At 42.0% G+C, this 21,706-nt stretch overlaps 1 protein-coding gene across 2 annotated transcripts in view; it reads left to right on the forward strand.

The window, feature by feature from the left end:
- LOC116263140 (DExH-box ATP-dependent RNA helicase DExH1) overlaps window positions 1-19,843 on the forward strand; it is a 100,160-nt gene extending 80,317 nt beyond the window's left edge. For both annotated transcript variants that reach the window (XM_031642752.2, XM_031642761.2), the window contains 6 exons: window positions 14,420-14,579; window positions 14,678-14,951; window positions 15,056-15,248; window positions 16,827-17,013; window positions 18,780-19,148; window positions 19,238-19,843. In XM_031642752.2, the coding sequence (XP_031498612.1) occupies window positions 14,420-14,579; window positions 14,678-14,951; window positions 15,056-15,248; window positions 16,827-17,013; window positions 18,780-19,148; window positions 19,238-19,390 (1,336 nt within the window). In that variant the 3' untranslated portion in view covers window positions 19,391-19,843. The remainder of the gene's footprint in view (window positions 1-14,419; window positions 14,580-14,677; window positions 14,952-15,055; window positions 15,249-16,826; window positions 17,014-18,779; window positions 19,149-19,237) is intronic.
- The last annotated feature ends 1,863 nt before the right edge of the window (window positions 19,844-21,706 follow it).

Below are 21,706 nucleotides of genomic sequence, written 5' to 3' on the forward strand. Positions count from 1 at the left end.
TGCTTGTGCACTTAAATATGTAAATAATGTACATGATATGAGTGGTGATTGTTGCCTTGGTTCTATGAAACTACTAAAAATTTACATGTTGGAAAGTGAGGAGATTTATTGCAAACAAACATTTGTTTTCATGCATGGATTTGTTTTTCACCTCTTGGAGAATAAGGAAATTTATCGTAAAAGAAGTATTTAACATTGTGTGTGGGTTTGAATCCTTTATTGGCATATATGGTTAGGATAATGCTTAGACACCTGATGCTTTGATTTATAGAGCTTTTCTCCATTTCTTTATCCTACGCCTACTTGTTTCCTTAAATAAGGCTCTGTGTAATTCTGCCTACATGTTCAGTCCAGCTTATAGGTTATCAGGTGTAGATTCTTGGTCTCTGGTTTAGGTATATACCAGACAGGCATAGTACTGATCCGGGTTGTACTAAATCTAAGGCACCCTATGAGCTGAAACTGCGTATAGGTAACTAGAGTAAAATGATAGATGCAAATTTTGTTTCACAAGCCCAGAACCTCACAAAGTAAACACTCAGAAGTGCCCAGATGAATCAGGGCTATGACTCTCAAGAATAGTAAAATCACTCAAACAGCTTCAAACAGGCTTAATTCCAGGAGGATGCAGTCCCTCATTTGTAGGGACTGCTCTAGCTATTGGAGGGTTTCCAATGGCCAGAAGAGATGCTGCTCTTTTGTGACTCAAGGGTCACATACCTACCAATTTCTCTCTCTCTCTGGATCTATATATATATATATATACATATCAGTGTCACAGATATCATGATATTTTCGAAAATATCGCGATATTAATGCCAAAACTAAGAACAACGAACGAAACTGGAAAAAATAGTGATATTTAAAAAAAGGAAAAATATTTTATCGTGTTTTTTGCGATTTTTTGATATTTTTTCGTGATTTTTTCATTTTTCTATTTTTAGCAGTGATATTATCATGGATTCAAATATAAAATTAAACTAAATTATTTTCATGATTTTTATTATCATTAAAACATTCCTTTTGTCACTGTTATATAGTTTTATTTTCGTTTTCCTATTAGTTTCTCATTCATTTCATTTATACCTAATTTTTTTATTTTTTAAAATTTCTGAGTTTTTCCTGAGATTTGCCGGAAAACTGTTAAAAGCACAAGAAAAATCTCGCTGATAAAAAACCTGAGAAAGATATTGTGTGTGTGTGTGTGTGTGTGTATATATATATATATATATATATATATATATATATATATATATCCATGGGAACTGAAGGATCTCTTGGACAGCCCAGCGGCTGTCTTATTTTCTCAAATTGTGTCGCCTACAGGCTGTCCCCGCTTTCTCTCTTTCTCCCCACTCCTTACTGCCTGTCACTCCCCACTCTCTCTGACCCATTCTCTCTCCCCTCTCCCAAACACTCCCTTTATCCTCTTCTCTCACCTCTCTGCCTCTCACACCCGATTGTGCAATGCTACAGTCTTCTGGATGACCACCTTGCTTGGCCAAACACTTCTATGCTGTCACACCAAATTTTTTCGGTGATGTTGGTGTAATATCCAATGGTTTTTGCCACACGAAAATTTGATGTTTTTGTTACTATTCATGCCCAGGAGACAAAAGGGAATTCCATGTGGCTATAAAGGCAATCGGGTCATTGTACAGCTGAGAGACAGAAATTCTGGTACTATTTCAAAAATGTTTATATTTTTAGGAACCCATAGAACCCTAAATCTAGGTGCTTATGCAAGTAACACACTTGCAACTACAAGAGAATAAATATGTAAAAATGAAATTTTACTTATCATAACGGTTTAAATTGGATAGAGAGAGAGAGAGAGAGAGAGAGAGAGAGCATTATTGGAAATAAATACAAATTATATAAATGAGTGTAATTGGGTCAAAGGGGTAAATCGGTCGTTCAGGGAATTTGTGCATTAGTTAACATTGAAATATTGGATCAGTATTTGCCAGATACTGATATAATGTTTCACGAACATTACCAACATGCACAATTAGTAGTCATAAATTTAAGTAGTGGCTTTACCCACATGACACAAACATAGACTAACAAAGGAAACAAATAAGACTGTTATCACAAACAACTCAGTCTATAGAATACCTAGGTTGAAAGGCCAGTCAAACATTTGAGATGGTAATATTGCTTTGAAGATGTTAATTTTATGAAGTAGTGTAGCTTTCTTGGTCGACATTGTGGCAGTTGAATGTTAATAGCTGGAACTTGAAGATGTGGAAATTGTCATAAAACCTAAATGTTCTTTTTGAGTTGCCTAGAAGATTACCTCCAATTCGAGAAGTGGAGTTTAGAATAGATTTGGTACCTGGAATTTCTCCTATTTGAAAGAATCACTCCTTTTAAGGATGCAAATGTCAAATGGCTCCAACCGAGTTGGAGGAACTGAAAAAACTATTACAAGAACTGATGGACAAAGATTTCACATGACGTAGTGCTTCACCGTGCTCCAGGATTGTTCATGAAAAGGAGATATGATAATTTATTCAACCAATTGAAAGGTGTTCTCGAAGATGAACATGAGGTTTAGGTACCATTAGTTATCCATAACAGAAGAGGATGTGGCAAGACTGCATTCCAAACTAATTCATGGTAATGCCATTCGGTTAATCTGAAATATTGTCTGTGTTTATGGATCAAATGAATTGGGTGTTTCAAGATTATCTAGACTGGTTCATCATCATATTCATTGATGATATCTTAGTGTATTTCTATAATAAGGAAGAACACAATGATTGTTAGCTTTCAGCCGACTCACACATTCCTGAATTTAGAAGCCAAACCTCTACGGTAAGAACCAAGTAAGTATATTAAAGATGTCCTTAGGGCTAATGCCCCCACTATCCTACTTTCTTGACCTTCCTGATGCCCAGATGCTGGTAAGGTTGCTTGGGTCCTGGTTCTTCAATAACAGGTGCAGAGTTGGCTTCCTATTCAGCTATGTTTGTGGGCAGGGTTTCAACTTGTTCCTATGCGTCGATTGATCTTATAAGGACCAACATAATGAGAGGCCAGCTTATTGTGCCCCTTAGGTTGTTTGAATCCTACACCAGGACTGGGACTCCTCAGATAAAAATCCAATCTCCCATAGTGTCTTTGTGTTTTCAGTTATATTGCAACACCATTCGGTTGCGGACAGCTGCAAGATGCTGCTTTAACTCTTCCAGAACTACATCATGGCATCTCAATTGGGTGTCAACCTCTTCCTCCCTGGTTGAGCCAGGCTGATATTAGCGGATGTTTGGTAGAGGTCACCTATAGACTGCTTCATAGGGTGTAATGCCTGTGGATGAGTGCCAACGGGTGTTGTATGCCAACGCTGCCCATGACTTGTCCACCACTAATGAGGTGTCCAGGATACACTATGCTCATCGTCATGAACTGACACTTTGATAACTTAACCTTGAACTGATGGTGTTGCAACTTCTCCAGCACCTCCTGCAGGTGTTCCAAGTGCTCCTCCTCCCTTCGGCTATGTACAAGTATGTCGTTGAAGAAAACTAGGATGGAGCGGTGCAGTAGTGCTCTTAACAGGTCATTCATAAGTGACTAAAATGTTGCAGGCGCATTTGTAAGGCTAAATGGCATCACTACAATTTTGTACTGACAGTCATGGGTTTGAAAGACTGTCTTCAGAATATCCTCAGCTGCAATTCGAATTTGATGATATCCCAAACGTTGATCCAATTTGGAGAAAAAGGAAGCATCATGCAATTCATCCAATAAATCATCAATTATAGGTATTGGGTATCGATCCCTTATCGTTAAGGCATTGAGAGCATGGTAATCCACACAAAATCTCCTGCTACTATCTTTCTTCCTCACCAACACCACTGGAGACATGAACGGGCTGCAGCTGGGTCAGATGACTCCTTCCCTTAGCATGTTCTGCACCATTCTCTCCAATATCTCCCGTTGCATTTAGCTATCTCCTCCTCAGCTTCCTCTTTGATAAGATACATATGTAACCGGCGGCGAGGGTCTGTACAATGGAAGTAGATCCCCTTGCGATTCTTATCTTTAATTCGCTCGGGCATCAAATGTCTCACAAACTGCCGTGGGGGCGTGCGCGTCTTACCGTTGATGCTGGTGGGCATAGAACCTTCTCCTTTGTTTGCTCCCTTCAAGGCCCCACAGTTCTCGCTTCATCCTCTCCTAGTAAAGCTCAACTGGCTATGTTTTTGTTCCACTGTTCGTCCCATCTCAAAGCACTCGACCAGGCTACGAGGTTTTTTGCACTTGAACCTCGATGCGTATCTCCTTTTGCAGTCCCTCGACAAATGCTTCAACCTATGCTTCAACAGGCCAGCGCCTTACCATGTTGTTGAGACTTTCAAAGGTCTCTTCACACTCCACCATGGTGCCGGTATACCTGATTTTGGACAACTCCACGTTGGAGTTGAGATAGGGTCCGAAGGGAGCTATAATGGCTTCCACTAACACCTCCCAACTTGGTTTGCCCCTGCTGCGCCACGAGCCAATAGTACCAGCAGCTGGACCCCCTAAATGCACCACGTCGATTGACCTTTTGATGGCCGGTGATCACCTGACCATGAAAGTACTGTTTTGATCGGAAATGTAATGCTCGTTGGTTCGGCGGGTCGGGTCGAGCTAGGGTCCAGACCCGGAACCGACCCCCACTCGCGTAAGGGCCCGACGCGAGGCCCTTCTCCCTCGCCTTTCCCTTCCTTCTTCGTTGTCTCCGGTGGTCTCCTGTGGCAGCGCAGAGGGAGGAGAGTGACGGTCGGGTGGTGGTGGCTGGAACGGCGACGGCGACGGAGGTGGCAGCGGCGGCTGGGTAAACCCTCTCTCTCTCGTGCGATTTTTCTTGCTCTGCCACTCATGCCCTTTTGTTTGTTTTGCTCTCTGTCGCACGTCCCCTCTTCTTCTCTCTCGCCATTTTCTTTCCCCTCTTTCCGCTGGTTCTCTACCGCTCGACCCTCTTCTCACTCACCCGCACTCCCCCGCCTGCTCTTTCTCTCTCTTCTCACCCCACGGCCGTTTTTCCCCCTTGACCGAACCCTTCCTCTCTCTGTCTCTCCTCTCTGTCAGCGTCCCTTTTCTTTGTTTATTTCAGTTTTTTTTTCCCCCACTACTACCGTGGGTCTTTCCTAGCAACAGAGTTTGTGTTAAACTTTTTGGGCGTTTGGGGTTGGTTTGCAGTTTAGGGGACGTTTTTCCCCTCTTACCTGCTAGTAGGGTGTGTAGTGAGCAGCGACAGCAAGCAATCTCGAGCATTGGCACTTGTTGGGACGTGTGAAGTGGTTGCTAGAAGGGTTGCAGCAGTTTAGACCTTCAATCGGGGTGAGCAAGGCGAAATTGAACCTATTTTATGATATATTTCTCTTTGGAACGCGCATAATTATTGGTTGAGCATGCTAGAGCTTTGAATTGATTATTTGGAACACACGTTAGTGATTTCGTTTTTGGGGAAAAGCTTGCAATTATGTTGGGAAGCGAAGATTCATATATTGGATGATCATTTAAGCATGATAGATTAATTTTCGAAGCATTAGGGGAGACATGGTAGAGTTTGTGAGGTTGTGGGGAAGATTTAGGACCGTTTTAGTGAGCCTGTAGCACGCGTTTTTGTGAACGGGTGCATCTTGGAGTTAAATAGGGATAACGTACATAAGTTGGAAGTATCTTTGGGGTAGACGCCTTGATTTAAGAAAAAGGGAATTTTGAGAAAGGCGTTAGTGATAGACGGATTGATGGCTTTGAGTTTTGGCATCTATTGGCACGGCTAGGAGTGGGAAGTGACCCTATTGGAGAACTTGTGGGTCGACACTACCCGTCGACACCCTCTTGAGGCGATGACGCGTGCCTCAATGACCTTGTTTTGTTTTTGTTTGAATTGTTGAGGTTTGTAGTAGGAATCTTATCTTGTGTTTGTGTCTGCAGGTTCACCGAGTACGTCCCGTCGACCTTGAGCTACCGGATTCGAAGCTCGAGGCATTTTGAAGATTCTTGTGAACGCGCCACAGGTATGGCGACATTCCAGGCAAATCCCTGCCTGGGCAAGTGAATGAATGTGTGTTCCTAGGATCATGGGATCCTAGGATTTGTGATATGAATTGATTGAGTGTTCCGTGAATGAATATGTGTATGCATGTACATAAATTGATATATGATATGTGTTAGAATATATTGTATTGGGAACCGGGTCCATATATGGACCCGGCCCTATGGGGCATGGATACCGAGGCAGGCTCGGTACCCTAGGCGGCACTCTTTCTCTCCCTCCTATATATTCTTCACTTACATGTAATTGTTGAGTTAAGTGAATATAATTTTCTCTCTCCTAGGGTTGCGGTTTGCCCCTAGGTCAGAGCTTCCCCGTGGTTTTTCACATCTTTCTGAGGTTTTCCACGTATATTGTGTGTTCTTTCTCTGCTCTCTCCTTTTGGTTCGTGTTCCTACTTGGTATCAGAGCCACCGCGTGTGAGATCGTTGGTGTGCAAGTAGTGTTTTTTCGCCGTTCACGTGCCGCCTCCGTTGCCGTTTCCAGCACCGCCGCCGACACTGTTCCCAGCGCCGCTGCTGTTGCTGTTTGCAGTGCTGACGCCGTCCAGGAACGCCGCCGCCGTCCATCGTTCCCAGCGTTTCCGCCGACCAGGAACGCCGCCGCCGTGGTTCCCAGCGCTGCCCTGCCCGGCCGCCGTCGCTGCTCCCAGCGTCGCCGTCGCTGCTCCCAGCGTCGCCGTCGCTGCTCCCAGCGCCGCCGTCGCCTGGGTTATCGTCGCCTGGGTTAGCTGCGCCGCCGCCGGGTGTCTTGTTTCCACCGCCGTGGGTTGTGCCCTCTCTGCCGCCGGTTGTGACCTTCTTTGGGGGTTGAGATGGCTGATGCAGTGATGCCCAAGCTTGATGATGCCCTCGACACGGGCAGCAATACCAAGGGTGAGAACTTGCGTGTTCATGTCACCTCCATTCGGCTGAATAAGGATAACTATCTCTCGTGGTCTGCTGCCCTAGAAATCGGGATTACTAGTCGTGGTCGCCTGCACTATATCACTGGGGAGAAGCCTGCACCTTCTAAAACTGATTCGCAATGGCCGACCTGGGCGTTGGAGGATAGTCAGGTAAAAGTATGGATTATTAGTTCGGTTTCCGCAGATATTCAGCCTTTGATCTTGCGTAAATCGACGACGTATGATATGTGGACTGTTCTTGCCCGTATGTATGGTCGTAAGAAGCGTGTTTTACGTGCCTATCAAATCAAACGTAGCATATATGCTCTTAAACAGGGAGATTTATCTGTTGCCTCCTTCTATGCCGCCCTGAAGACCAAATGGGAGGAACTTGACTATCATGTGAATGATGACTGGAAATGTGGTGTAGATCATGCCCTGTATTGGGAAAAGGAATGGATGGACCGCACCTTTATCTTCCTTGGAGGCCTGCGTGATGAGTTTGAAACCATTCGAAGCCAGATTCTTAACTGTGATGAGATTCCTGGAATCGAAGAGGTGTATGCCCGTATTGAGTCTGAGGAGCAACGGCGCCAGATTATGCATATTGACTCCCATCAGGGGAATTCTCCAGCAGCCTTTGTGAGCCATACTTCTGGGACGGGGCAGCGTCCTACTCGACGATGCAGCCATTGCAACAAAGTGGGTCATTCTGTTGATTTTTGTTGGGATCTTCATCCTGAGAAGCGTCTCGTCCGCGGTCGTCCTCCTCCTCATCGCCGAGCCTCTTCTGTGCCAGAGCCTAGCCCGGGGTCGTCCAATGTTGCCAAATCCAAGCTCTCCTCAGATCAACTCAGAGAGTTGCAAGCCTACATTAGTCGGTTGTCTACCCAGGATGATGCTTCTACTTCTGAGGGGGCTAAGTTAGCCCAGGCTCTGGTTGCTACTAGTGATCAAGGTAATTCTTCTCTCGGTGATTGGATTGTTGACAGTGGGGCTACTCATCATATGACAGGGGACCCTACGATGTTTCAAGAGTACAAGTTGACCTCTGGGCAGCAGCGTGTGTCTATGGCTGATGGTTCTTCTATCTCTGTGGCTGGAAAAGGGAGCTTATCACTACTGAACAAATATTGTCTTCATAATGCCCTGCATGTTCCCAATATTCCGTAAATTTGTTATCTGTCAGCAGTATTACCAAAGAGCTAAACTGTAATCTAATTTTCTCTGCTGATTGTTGTTTCCTGCAGGACTTGGGGACGGGGCAGAAGATTGGGATTGGTTCGGCTATTGATGGGCTCTACAGACTGCCCGTTCGAGTTGCTTCTGCTTTGATTTCAGCCACCAGTGGTCAGTTGCCTGGCGTGGAGGCCAGATCCGTCATTATGCGTTGGCACGAGAGACTTGGTCATCTTCCCTTCCAGTTGCTTAGAAAGCTGTTTCCTAGGATGTTTCATTCTGTTTCTTTGGACACCTTCGCCTGTGAAGTGTGTCAGTTGTCTAAGCATGTTAGGGCCTCGTACCCTATTTCGTTCAATAAAGCCAACCGTCCTTTTGCTTTGGTTCACTCTGATGTTTGGGGTCCTTCGGGAGTACCCACTTGTCGTGGCTTTAACTATTTTATGACTCTTATTGATGACTACTCCCGGTGTACGTTCGTGTATCTGTTGAAAGAACGTAGTGAAGTTCTCGACATTGTCAAAAACTTTGTGGCATTTGTCGAAACTCAATTCCAGACCACTGTTCAAGCCTTCCGCACTGATAATGCCCGAGAATATGTCTCCCAATCCCTTGATGACTTCTTGCGAAGCAAGGGTATTATTCATGAAACATCCTGTAGCTACACCCCTCCTCAGAATGGCGTGGCTGAAAGAAAAAACCGTCATTTGTTGAATGTTACCCGGGCAATTATGTTTCAACGTCATGTCCCTAAGAGGTACTGGGGGGACGCACTTCTCACTAGTGCCCACCTTATCAACCGTATGCCTACTCGTGTGTTGGATGGTCATTCCCCTTATTCTGTGTTGTGGCCCACTCAGAATCCCTGGCCTCTAACCCCTCGAGTGTTTGGGTGTGTTTGTTTTGTCCATGATCATAGTCCCACTCTCAAGAAACTTGATCCTCGGTCCATCAAAGCAGTCTTCTTGGGATATTCCTCCACCCAAAAGGGATACAGGTGTGTTGACCCTCGCACTTCCAGAGTATATGTCTCCAGGGATATGACCTTTCATGAACATGAGGCATACTTTCCTGCGAATCCTCTTCAGGGGGAGTGTTTAGGTGACAGAAGGGAAGAGTATTCTTTGCATCAGTTGATTCAGTTCATGGATTTCTTGGATTATACGGTGAGTTCTCCAAGTGTGGAAAACGTTGTCAGTGAGGACAGAGACAGTCAGATGGAGGGGGGCCCTGTGGAAGAACAGTCTCGAGATCACCTATTTGGTCAGGTTTACAGCAGGAAGAAGAAGGATGTGATGGAAGATGTTGATGTTACCAATCCCAATCTTCCCAATCTTGTGACCTCCCCGGATGATCCAAGTCCAATGAATGAAGAACTTCCCATAGCTCTGCGCAAGGGCACCAGGTCATGTACTTCTCATCCTATTCAGAGATTTGTTTCATATGCAAAACTTAGTAAAGACTACAAGTGCTTTGTTACCTCTTTATCTATGGCTGTTATTCCCAGGTCAGTGGAAGATGCAAGGAAGGATCCTAAATGGCTACAGGCCATGACAGAAGAGATGGACGCCCTGGAAAAGAACAATACGTGGGAGGTTGTTGATATCCCCAAGGGAACTCACTTAGTTGGCTCCAAGTGGGTGTTTAATGTGAAGTACAAACCTGATGGCACTGTAGAACGCTATAAAGCTCGTCTTGTTGCTAAAGGGTTTAGCCAGAAATATGGGATTGACTATCTTGAGACGTTTGCTCCCGTGGCAAAACTGAAGACCGTAAGGGTCATCTTAGCTCTTGCAGTGCAAAAGAAGTGGAGCATGGACCAACTTGATGTAAAGAACGCCTTCTTGAATGGTCACCTTGAGGAAGAAGTCTATATGAGCATGCCGCCTGGGTATGCTCGGAACGGGAAGTGTTGCTATCTCAAGAAAGCTTTGTATGGTCTCAAGCAATCCCCTAGAGCTTGGTTTGAAAGACTAAGGGTTGTAATGAAGACTAATGGGTATAAACAGGGAAATGGTGATCACACCCTCTTCATCAAGCAGAGAAATGGTCTGGTGAGCCTTTTACTTGTATATGTTGATGATATGATTGTCACAGGTGACGACGAGGGGGAGAAAAGGAAGATGAAAGAAACGTTAGCTGCAGAATTCGATCTCAAAGATCTGGGTAAACTAAGGTATTTCTTGGGGATTGAGATCGCGCGATCTGAGACTGGGCTTGTTATGAGCCAAAGAAAATACACGTTGGATCTTCTAAAAGAGACAGGTAAACTGGGATGCAGGCCCTTTCTTACCCCAATGGAGTCTGGCACAAGGATAAGTATCAAAACTGGGACTATCTTGGATGAAGAAGGAAAAGGGAGGTATCAGCGTCTGGTTGGTAAACTTATTTATCTCACTCTTACTCGCCCAGATATTACGTATGCTGTGGGTGTGTTAAGTCAGTTTATGCATGCTTCTACTGATTGTCATTGGAAAAGCGCTGAAAGAGTATTGGGATACTTAAAGAATGACCCAGGGAAAGGACTACTCTACACTCGGCAAGATCAACTAAGCATTGAAGGATACTCTGACGCCGACTGGGCAGGGTGCACAGATACTAGGAGGTCTACCACAGGATACTGCATATTTCTTGGAGGTAACCTTGTGGTATGGAGAAGTAAACGTCAAGAAGTTTGTTCCAGGTCCAGTGCTGAGGCTGAATACAGGGCGGTTGCTATGGGGGTTACAGAGATGTTATGGCTCAAAATTCTTTTAGCAGATATTGGGGTTAAAATGGAAGAGAAGATGAGGATGTATTGTGACAACAAGTCTGCGATTAACTTGGCAAACAATCCGGTCATGCACGACAGGACCAAACATATGGAGATCGATCGTCACTTCATACGGGAACGCATAGATTCAAAGGAGTTGATTCTGCCCTATATGAAGTCTGAAGATCAAGTTGCAGATGTCTTAACTAAGTCTTTATGTACATCTCAATTTGAGAAAAATGTTAGCAAGCTTGGCATGTTTGACATGTATGCCAAGCTTGAGGGGGAGTGTTAGAATATATTGTATTGGGAACCGGGTCCATATATGGACCCGGCCCTATGGGGCACGGATACCGAGGCAGGCTCGGTACCCTAGGCGGCACTCTTTCTCTCCCTCCTATATATTCTTCACTTACATGTAATTGTTGAGTTAAGTGAATATAATTTTCTCTCTCCTAGGGTTGCGGTTTGCCCCTAGGTCAGAGCTTCCCCGTGGTTTTTCACATCTTTCTGAGGTTTTCCACGTATATTGTGTGTTCTTTCTCTGCTCTCTCCTTTTGGTTCGTGTTCCTACTATATGAATTGTTTTGAAAGGCTTATAGTAATTGTTTTGATAATGTTACGCATTGCATGTGCATGCTAGAATTGATAACTGTTTAGGACAGATGAGGCGGGGTATCGAGTCGAGTGTCTCCTCGACCCCAATTGTGCATTAGAAAGCATTCTAGAATGATAACTGCATAGGACAGCTACGAGCCCACCACAGATTGAGACTACTCTCTGTGGTTTGGTTAAGTTTTCAAAGATGTGATTGTTATGATGATGAATGTGAATGTTATGTTTATTGAATACTCATTGCCGTGGGCAATGATGCAAATGTTTGCACAGTGGGTAGTTGTACCCATATTGTTATGACGGCTAGCCAAAACTGTTGTGGTTATGTGTAACCCTCGTGTGGAGGCAATTGGAGGTGTGGGTTCACTCGTGAAGTGAACCAACCTCAGGAGCTAGCCAGTTAAATGTGTTTGTGCAAGTATAAGTATAAGAATGAAAGAATAAGAGATGAGAGGCCAGTGGGATGTGACTATGTATATGGGAGTTGTCCCACTTTCGCCACTGGTCTCGCCTGTTCGGAGCGCAGGCGGTGCAAGGCCCCAGGGTACTGTTGTGTGATGTGCTTGGAGCGTAGGCTCCCGCCTTCCCAACTTGGGTGTCCTAGGGAAGGCTGAGTATCTCTCATTGGAATTCACACATCCATGGATGAGTGCTCTACCGCTGCAGCGGATAGATGGATCCATACTGTTCTGGGCCACCACGGGGGTTGTCTCTCGGCTGTGGGCCGCCCGCGGTGTGCACGTGCCTGTGTTTGCACCCACAGGAACTGTAAATTCACTGATAGTAATGAAACTGCAATGTATGTGATTGAAATATATAGGATTGTTGTGCATGTGACTGTTGTGCTTATGAATGCAAGTGACATGTTGATGATGCCTTGCATGTGATTGAAATTATGTTATTGTAGCCATTGAGTGGCGTCTGCATGTCGTGTCTTGACACGACATAATGATAGATTGTTCTGATGTTTGTTTGTGTACTGAGCCCGACCTAAGAGGGCTTGGACTTTTCCTGGCTTGTTGCCATACTGCGAAGGCTAAGCCTTCAGTTGTTTCCTTTTTTCAGGTTTTGGTGTACCCGGGGCAGCAGGCTGAGTAGATGGCTACACTCACGTCCTACTGGGGAGGTTTTGGGTTTTGTTTTGTTCTTGTAGTGCCGGCGCGTCGGGTTTTTGGTTTTACTGATGCCTTGTTTTGATGAGGCATCGATGTTGTGATTTTGAGGCATTTTTGTCAAATGTACAATTGAATTGAAATGCTATATAATGGAAAGCTTGCCCCATTGTTTTGAATTGCTTGGCTCATTCCTTTTTGAACTATTGTGTAGTCACACCTCGATGTTGGATGTTAGAAAAAAAAAAATGTTTGAGTGTCAAAAAGGTCGGGGTGTGACAGGAAAACCCAACTTACCGGATCTTCACCTGGGAAATAGGGAAACTCTATCTTCGCAGGCTTCTAGGTGATGGCTCTAGGCCCATGCGTTGGGCCGCTGGCACCTCTGCGTCCCTTGTCGTCCGTCTCTGTGCGTTTGGAGTGAGGAGTGCAGCTGCCTAACTGCAGAAGTTCCGTCAGTATGGTGTTCATCTCCTGCTGCTCGATGAGGAAGGCATTTGGCCTTCCTTCCGGTCCATTCAATCGGAGATCAAGGCCTTGAATTTGACCACCAGATGTCCAACAGCTCCTCCATTCTCTCACGTTGAGCATGCACCACTGTTATGGCATCCTTGGTAATGATCTTCTTTGCCATCGATGGAGGCTCTGATACCTTGTTAGCTCCCACCCAACAGGTTACTCACACACTCCAAACTTAGAAGCCCAGCCTCTGCGGTAAGAACGACGTAAGTATATTAAACATGTCCTTAGGGCTAATGCCTTATTACATTTATAAGTGGGATGTAATAGGGTGGGTTAAATTATTGCCCTAATCTACTAACTAACCCAACCTAACCAGGACCCGACTCGCACCACCTGGGTCTAACAATGATCATCTAAGTAGAGTGATAGAGACTTTGCAAAGGCATAAGCATTATGCCAAACAATGTTATGCGTATCGTACGATACACATGCGCATCATACAATATGTATCGTATAGGTTTAGAAAACCTATACGGTACGCTTACGACACACGATGCGCTCGTGTATCGTAAGCGTATCGCCCGTATCATACGATACGGGGAAAAACACATCATTCATTATTTTTTAAAGTTTAAACACTCCTCCTTCTCTCTCTCCTTGTGTTTAAAGACTCCAAGAGACATGGGAGGGAGATGTTTTGCTCATTTTCATAAAAAATAACTGAGGATTCATCGATTTGGGAGATACTATCGTTGAATCATGAAAGATGATAACTATATGTTTTGAACTTATGAAATTGTGATGTAATCTAAGTCCTAAGACTCCAAGTCCTAAGACTCAAAGTCCTAAGATTCTATAAAATTTCAAGTTTAAAATTGTGATGGATGCTTATTATGTTATTTTGAATCTCTGATTTCTTAGTTTTGAATGTGTTGTTGATACACATGAATGCTCATTATGTATGATGATCTTTCTTATATTTGAATACGTTTTTCTTGATTTCTGATTTTTTTGTTTATTTTTTATTATTTTTTCTCTATTTTCTCTGATTTTTAATATTTTTTAAATTAAAAAATTAATTTTACGATACGCTACGCTATGTTTGCGATACGTTACGATACGACATATAGGTCGGCCCGACTGATACGCTTTACGCTACCACCTTTTACAACATTGATGATCTTGCTACAGTATCAAATGTGCATAATTAGAAGGGACTAAGAAATGTGACAGATCAAATGTTCAAATTTTGTGTGTTGTGATGCACAAAAGGTCTGAATCTGGATAGTTTTATATTTTTGTACCTTTTGTAATATTGTACTTTAAGGTATAGTTTTCTTAATGAGGTATTGGTGCAGAAAAATTGTGCTTGCAACAAATATTGCAGAAAGCAGTATCACAATTGATGATGTAGTGTATGTAATAGACTGTGGAAAAGCAAAAGAAACAAGCTATGATGCTCTTAACAAGCTAGCATGTTTGCTACCATCATGGGTATCAAAAGCATCAGCTCATCAGGTAATGAGTTTTGGTTATGCAGCTATGTTCAGGAACAATTTTATGTAATGACTAAAAACCTCATTCTGATATTGTTCTTTTGAATCCAAAATGTGCAGAGGCGTGGTCGTGCAGGGCGTGTTCAACCTGGTATTTGCTTTCGGTTGTACCCAAAATTGATCTATGAAGCAATGTCAGAATATCAGCTTCCAGAGATTCTTCGGACCCCACTCCAAGAACTCTGCTTGACCATTAAAAGCTTACAGCTTGGATGCATTAGCTCGTTCTTAGCCAAAGCCCTTCAGCCACCTGATCCTTTGTCTCTGCAAAATGCGATTGACCTTCTGAAAACTATAGGGGCTTTTGATGATATGGAAGAACTCACCCCACTGGGTATATGAAATTTTAGCTCCACAGTAATCAAAACTGATTTTTTCTCTGCAGTTTCATCATCTTGCTTGTTACCTGTCTAAATTTTTCTTCTCTCTTATTTACAGGGCGTCATCTTTGCACTTTGCCTTTGGATCCAAATATTGGGAAAATGCTGCTGTTTGGGTCCATCTTTCAATGTTTGGATCCGGCACTAACCATTGCTGCAGCTTTAGCACATCGTGATCCATTTGTCCTTCCAATAAATAGAAAAGAAGAAGCTGATGAAGCAAAACGATTCTTTGCTGGTGACTCTTTCAGGTATCGGCTGCATGTTTCACTTTTGAGTTTTGTGAGGCTATTGTTGACACATCATATTTGCATTCAAATAAAAGTTTTGTGCTCGACATGAAGGAAAGCTTGCATGAATTGTGTTGTGTTTTCCATCCTTACCTTCTTTTTATGTCATTAGCTACAGGGATATGAGCATTTATGTTCTATTTTGTTTTGTGCCTTGTCAACAATTTTTAAGTATTTGTTAATGATGCAACCCTATGGTGAATGCAACAAAGAATGAAGAGTCAATGTCTTGATTGAATTTTATTACCAAAAATTGACTATATAAGTTTTTTTCTACTTGCAAAATTTGACTTCGTCGTCAGACTCAAAATTTCTTTTTACGAATTCTATAATTTTTGGCATTCAACGTCCAACTGTGCTTTAGATTTATGAAATAACTCTAGAACCAGGTGCGGAGGGAGGGGGGGGGGGGGGGGCGCCTAGGCCATCGCCCCACCCCAACCAAATTAAAAAAAAAAAATCTAGTGTAAAAATTGAAATTTTTTTTTTTGTCTCAATGTATTTTTTGAATATAAGTTCAGTTTGGCCTTACCCAAATCCAATCCACAAAACCTAGTCCCCATTTGGCCCGCCCTTGCGAAAAATCCTGGCTCCACCCCTGTCTAGAACCATTAGATGACCCCATAAGTAGGACAAATTTCATGTATGTGTGTATGTATGTATGTATGTGTGTATGTGTGTGACACCAAAGATTTCCATTTGTGCTTGAATACGACACTTTCTTGTTAGATGAACTATATGGATGCAATCTCATATTCAAAAACTTAGGAATCATCATGGAGGTTGTGCTTTTTAATCTGTTCATGTGATTTGACAAGGGCCTAATGGTCTTAAATCTTTGGGCTCACATTATCTTTACTTGTTTCTAGTTTTCTGGAAATTGAGCTATATTTCTGTCTAGTTTGCAAAATGTGTGTATGGTGAGGTATCCAGCTAGTGTGTTGCATTTTACTATACAAATAATTCCTCCTTCTGTCTCTCTCTCTTGTTTTTTTTGTGTGTGTATTGAACAAACGTACTTGAGACCTTGTCTTTATCATTTTTGAAGGGATCGTGCTATCACATACACATAATTGAGAAATACTTTGTCGCTAATAAATGGACAAATATTTTTTATGTCACTACTGGTTGGGTTATATGTGAATTGCAATTCGAGTGCTGTAAGGCTATGTCACATGGGTGCTTCTAAATGGCTGCCACACCCATGTCGACACTGCTGCTGGTGCTCTGACACACACGTTCGGGCACTAGTTGTTTATAAGTAATGAAACAAGTTGTCATCCCTCTAATTCAGCACGTGTGATATACTAGCCATATCACACACATGTTTACACACACACACATATATATATATATATCACTCCCAGCCGCCAAGTTTTTTAAATTGCTCTGAACCCATGTCTACAACTATATCCAGAAGCCGTATATATATATATATATATATATATCACTCCCAGCCGCCAAGTTTTTTAAATTGCTCTGAACCCATGTCTACAACTATATCCAGAGCCGTGTGATGTGATTTTGATCTTTATGCAGTGATCACATTGCACTTCTCAAAGCATTTGAAAGTTGGCAACATGCTAAACGTGATGGCAAAGCACGTGATTTTTGTTGGAGAAACTTTTTATCTCCTACAACAATGCAGATGATAGAGGACATGAGGAACCAGTTCTATGATCTACTCTCTGATATTGGATTTGTTGATAAAGCACGAGGAATGAAGGTCAGATGCTTCCTGCTAATCGTTTGTCTTAAATATTTCATGTCTTTAAAGAGTGTATTTAACCTTTTGAGGTACCCGATAGTGAAATTTTCACTGTCTTGCAGCATTAGGGCATTTTTCATGTCCAATTGAAATTTTGTTTTTCATGAGTTGTTAATCATGTATTTGAATGTATCTTCATACTATGCTTACTCTCCAATTAGGGCATCTCTCATTGTCTTTCTCGAAGTCCTTTAAAATTGAAACATGGTGTGGCTTCTGTTAAAGTGCAAGAGAAATGAACGTAACTAAATACAATGTACAGAATCGATGCAATGAAAGAAAATGATAGTTGTTGAAGTGTTATAAGTACCCTAGTCCATGTATATTTTTGTTCTGACATGACATAGTGCCTATTTAATATCTGGTCTGGAAGGTCGTTGACAAGTTCCCTAAAAGTTAAGTCACATGGGCGTCGGAATGGGTTTGGATACAGCAATGCAGGTACAAGGATGGCAATTTTAAAAAATCTGCATACAGAGGTGCAGCTGTGTTTATAACGTTATATACATATAAAATCCCCAAAAAAATCTAAATTAATATGTACAAAATCCCCAAAAAAATATAAATTAAAGCAATTTTATATACAATGATAAACTCTGCAGTCGGTACAATCCTGATTTTCATTCATCAAAAATCTTTTTTAGCATGTTACTTACTAAAACCAAGAGGAAAAGAATATAATAGCAGAAATATACTTGCAGATTTCCAGAAATATATTAACATAAATCTTAGAAGTAACAACAGCATTACAATTTGTTTTTTTCAGCACGATACTATGACTGCAGTGCCAAAAGAGATTTTCTGAAAGGTGAAACCTAACCAGAGTTCTGTTTCAACTGTCTAGCAGGGTACTGAACTGAAAATCAGAACTAAACTGCAAAAAATCAAAACCCAAAATTGAAACAAGCTGCAAATCAGAAATAAAATAGTTCAGAACCAAAAAAATAAATCAGAGATCATAATAATAATAATCAAAATCGAAAATATTAGGGAAAAACAAAAGATACCCAAAAAAACCTAGCTTCAGAAAAGAGAAAAATGGGCCAAAAACCTGACATACCTCATCGCTGCAGGTCTCTCCCATTCTCTGCCCGTTGCTGGCAGTGAGAGTCTCAGCCTCATGCCATCATGTCCTCTTGCAAGTGAAGATGTGTGGAAGGCTTAGGGGTCCAAGGGGAGGAGAAGAAGACTGTCAGGGGTGTCACGTTTTTTTAAGAAAAGGGTCACTTAAGCATTTTTTATCAGGTCTAACCCAGACCTGATCCAAAGCATACCAAGAGTGTATCAATACCTGTATTGCTGTGCGGGCATACCAGCACACGTACAGGGACGTTGTGCACATACCCTTGTGCCATGGCTAAAAGTAGAAGTGACACACATCATGTTGTGTAAACTGACCAAAATAATATAAACATGTGTCTACAAGCTATTGTGATTGCTAGTTACTATTTTCTTAAAACCCTTCAACCAATTTTAATTTGAAAGGAATAGGTGGTGTGAGAGACTGTTGGGAATTTAGGAAAAATAAGAGGCCCATAGTTTGAAATCAACTCCACAGCATGAGAACAGCATATCAAAAAGATAAGGTCAAAGGGTAGGTCCATCATATCCTAGTAGTAATTCAATATATGTTTGACAATGTGATAGCAATTTAGAGTTTTGTAGTCTGTCATGTTTGAAAAGGTCTTGTGCTCATTGCTAAGAACATCACTTGCCTCTTTCAGGCATACAATCTTTATAGCATGGATATAGAGATGATATGTGCCACCCTCTGTGCTGGGTTATATCCTAATGTGCTGCAATGCAAACGAAGAGGAAAAAGGACAGCATTCTACACTAAAGATGTTGGTAAAGTGGATATCCATCCATCATCCGTCAATGCTGGGATTCATCTTTTCCCGCTGCCATATATGGTTTTCAGTGACAAGGTGAAGACTACTAGCGTATTCGTGAGGGGTTCAACTAATATATCAGATTATACTCTGCTGATGTTTGGAGGCAATCTCATGCCTAGCCGAAGTGGAGAAGGCATCGAGATGCTTGGAGGCTACCTTCATTTTTCTGCTTCCAAGAGCGTATTACAACTGATACAGGTTAGTATGAGCTATTTAAGTTCCTTTTCCTCTCCTTTCTCTTCTCTATGTTTGTTAGAAGGGCCAATTTGTTCCTACCTTTATGGCAGAGGTTGAGAGGTGAACTTGATAGGCTTCTTCAGAAGAAAATCGAGGATCCTGAGGTAGACATTACTGCAGAAGGAAAGGGGGTTGTAGCTGCTGTTGTGGAATTGTTACATAGCCAAAATTTACAAGAAACGTATGGTTATAGACGCCACTGACTGATATGTGCTTAGGAAAGTATAGTGTCTTGGTTTATCGGTCAAGTTGCTCTTGGAGCTACTCGTTTTCTGTTGTTCTTAAATTATGATCATCATGGTCTGGTTCCTTAACACACCTGGCATCCACGGTCTGTCTGATAAGTCATGCTACAAGTACTTAGAACTTCCTGTGCTGTAGTTGCTTCATCATTAGATTCTACTTTTATAGCTATTTGGAATTCAGAAACTGTCCTGACTGACCAGTGAAAGGTTTTGGTTCATCAGCTTCAGAATCTTCAGCTCCAAAATGGGCCTTGTATGCATATTATATTTGACCTTCATAGGAAGTCTATCTATTCCACACCAGAAAATATTTTTATCTGCATGAATGAAAGCAGATTGAGTTTATTTGACCTATTACAGAAAAAATAATGAAATATGGAAAAGAATGTACCATATGCTTTTTCCTCTAAAGCCAAATCCATCTTAGATCTTGAAGATGCAGCATATGAGCTTGCCATCAACATGGATCTCGGTCGCCTCTACCTGCAGCACAGCGTCTCTCTTGCACAGACAACCTAATGTCAGCCTGCAAGATAATTCAGTGTAAAGTGAGGATTGCCACATAACTGTCCTTTCGTGTGCATGTTTGCCTGCATTGCTCTAACCAGTTTACCACCAATGGTTGGCCATTAAGACTTAGATTTTGAGGTGAATCTTATATTCTCGTGCTGCAGCTGGTATTTATTTTTTATGCACGAATTGTTCAATCTCCTCTGCTATCGCCAAGCTTTGCTCTCTATAAGTGGAGTGCCTCTTCTCCCTTCTCTGCCAGATCAGTTCTTGAACCCTGCACGTTTTACTAGTCCGTCGTACCATCACAATGCCAGGGGATAACCTCCCAATGGTTTTCTCAGCAAAGACAAATTCATGTTCTTGCTGAAGTATCAAAAGCCTTTAGCAGCCTGGTGGGAGGCTTTAATGAACTGTCAGCACGTTCCTGTGTTCTTGATCGCAAGATAACACTCCTTTAGAGACTGTTGTAAGATAATGTCTAGCTTATTGATTTGAAAGAGGGAGGGGTTGCGGTTTGGGTGGGGTACTACCTCATATTTGAAATCCATGGATCTGATGTATATCTAACATAGAATGTTTTTGGTAATGTGGAAAAGATCCATAGTAAAATTCATGGTTTCATTAAACTAAGTATCTTATAAGATCTACACTTAAGATCCTTATCTTAGCTTTTTATATTAAGCAAAGATCAGATTTAAAATTGGAAAGGGGAGGATTTAATCTTTAATCTGTTATTCTCAAATTTTGTGGATTTTAGATCAGGGACAACTAAATGCACCTTGAGAGTAGGATGGAATATCACAATTGTGTTCTTGCAACTAAAACTCAAAATCTGTTTCATAAATAGAATAAATTAACCAGATTTGGATTATTTGGATCAAATATGGCAAACTCTTGCGCATCTTTCACAAGTGCAACTTTGTACTTTTTGCTGCAAATGAGGCAAACAATTTCTCCTCTTCAGGCATGGGCTGGTAAACTTATCATGAGCAATTCCAAGCTAAAGCTTGCTAATGACAAATCTATGGAAGTACGGCATCAGCACCTCAACTTGGAGGTTACAAAAACAATTCAAATATTTGGGTAATTTTGGGTAACTGACAACATTAAAAGGAATAAAAAAAATACATAAAAAATCGTGCTTAGAAATAATGCATTATTAAAATTTCTCATGCTTAGATGTTGCTATTCCTGGAGTTCAAACATGCAGTCCCCATAACCACCCCGTCCAGAGGTATCAAGGGAGGTGAAATCAATGCGGTCGAGTTCTCCCCATTCAGCTTTCTCTTTCCAAGGTCTTTTTGGACTTCACTATCTCATTGTCTACACAACTTGTAACCACGCTTTGTTTCCATTCACAAAGAGTTTTCCAAACTATTCAGCAAATGTCAAAATCTTCAAAATACTCGACATATTGAGATTGGCTTTGCAATGCTGTTAGAAGCTGCCAATAGCTTCTTGATCAATTGTTGACACTCCGTTCTCCCATAGTTTGCGCCTCAGAATATGTTTCTTTTGTAACCAGGCGCCATGGCATCGTGGAAGATATTCAATTATAGTTCTTAATTATCAAAACACCTCCATCACTCCCATGCGATAGTTAACATGTTTGCATTAGCTGTATCCAAGAATGGATGCCCAAGGATAATAGGCATCTGATGGATGTCAATCATGTCATCCACACCCTTCATGTCTAGTATGATAAAGTCTATAAGGAAATAGAAGTCTTCCACCCCGACTAAAATGACTTTAAGAATTCCA

The sequence above is a fragment of the Nymphaea colorata genome, chromosome 1 (genome assembly GCF_008831285.2).
Source record: "Nymphaea colorata isolate Beijing-Zhang1983 chromosome 1, ASM883128v2, whole genome shotgun sequence".
NCBI classification, from domain to species: Eukaryota; Viridiplantae; Streptophyta; class Magnoliopsida; order Nymphaeales; family Nymphaeaceae; genus Nymphaea; species Nymphaea colorata.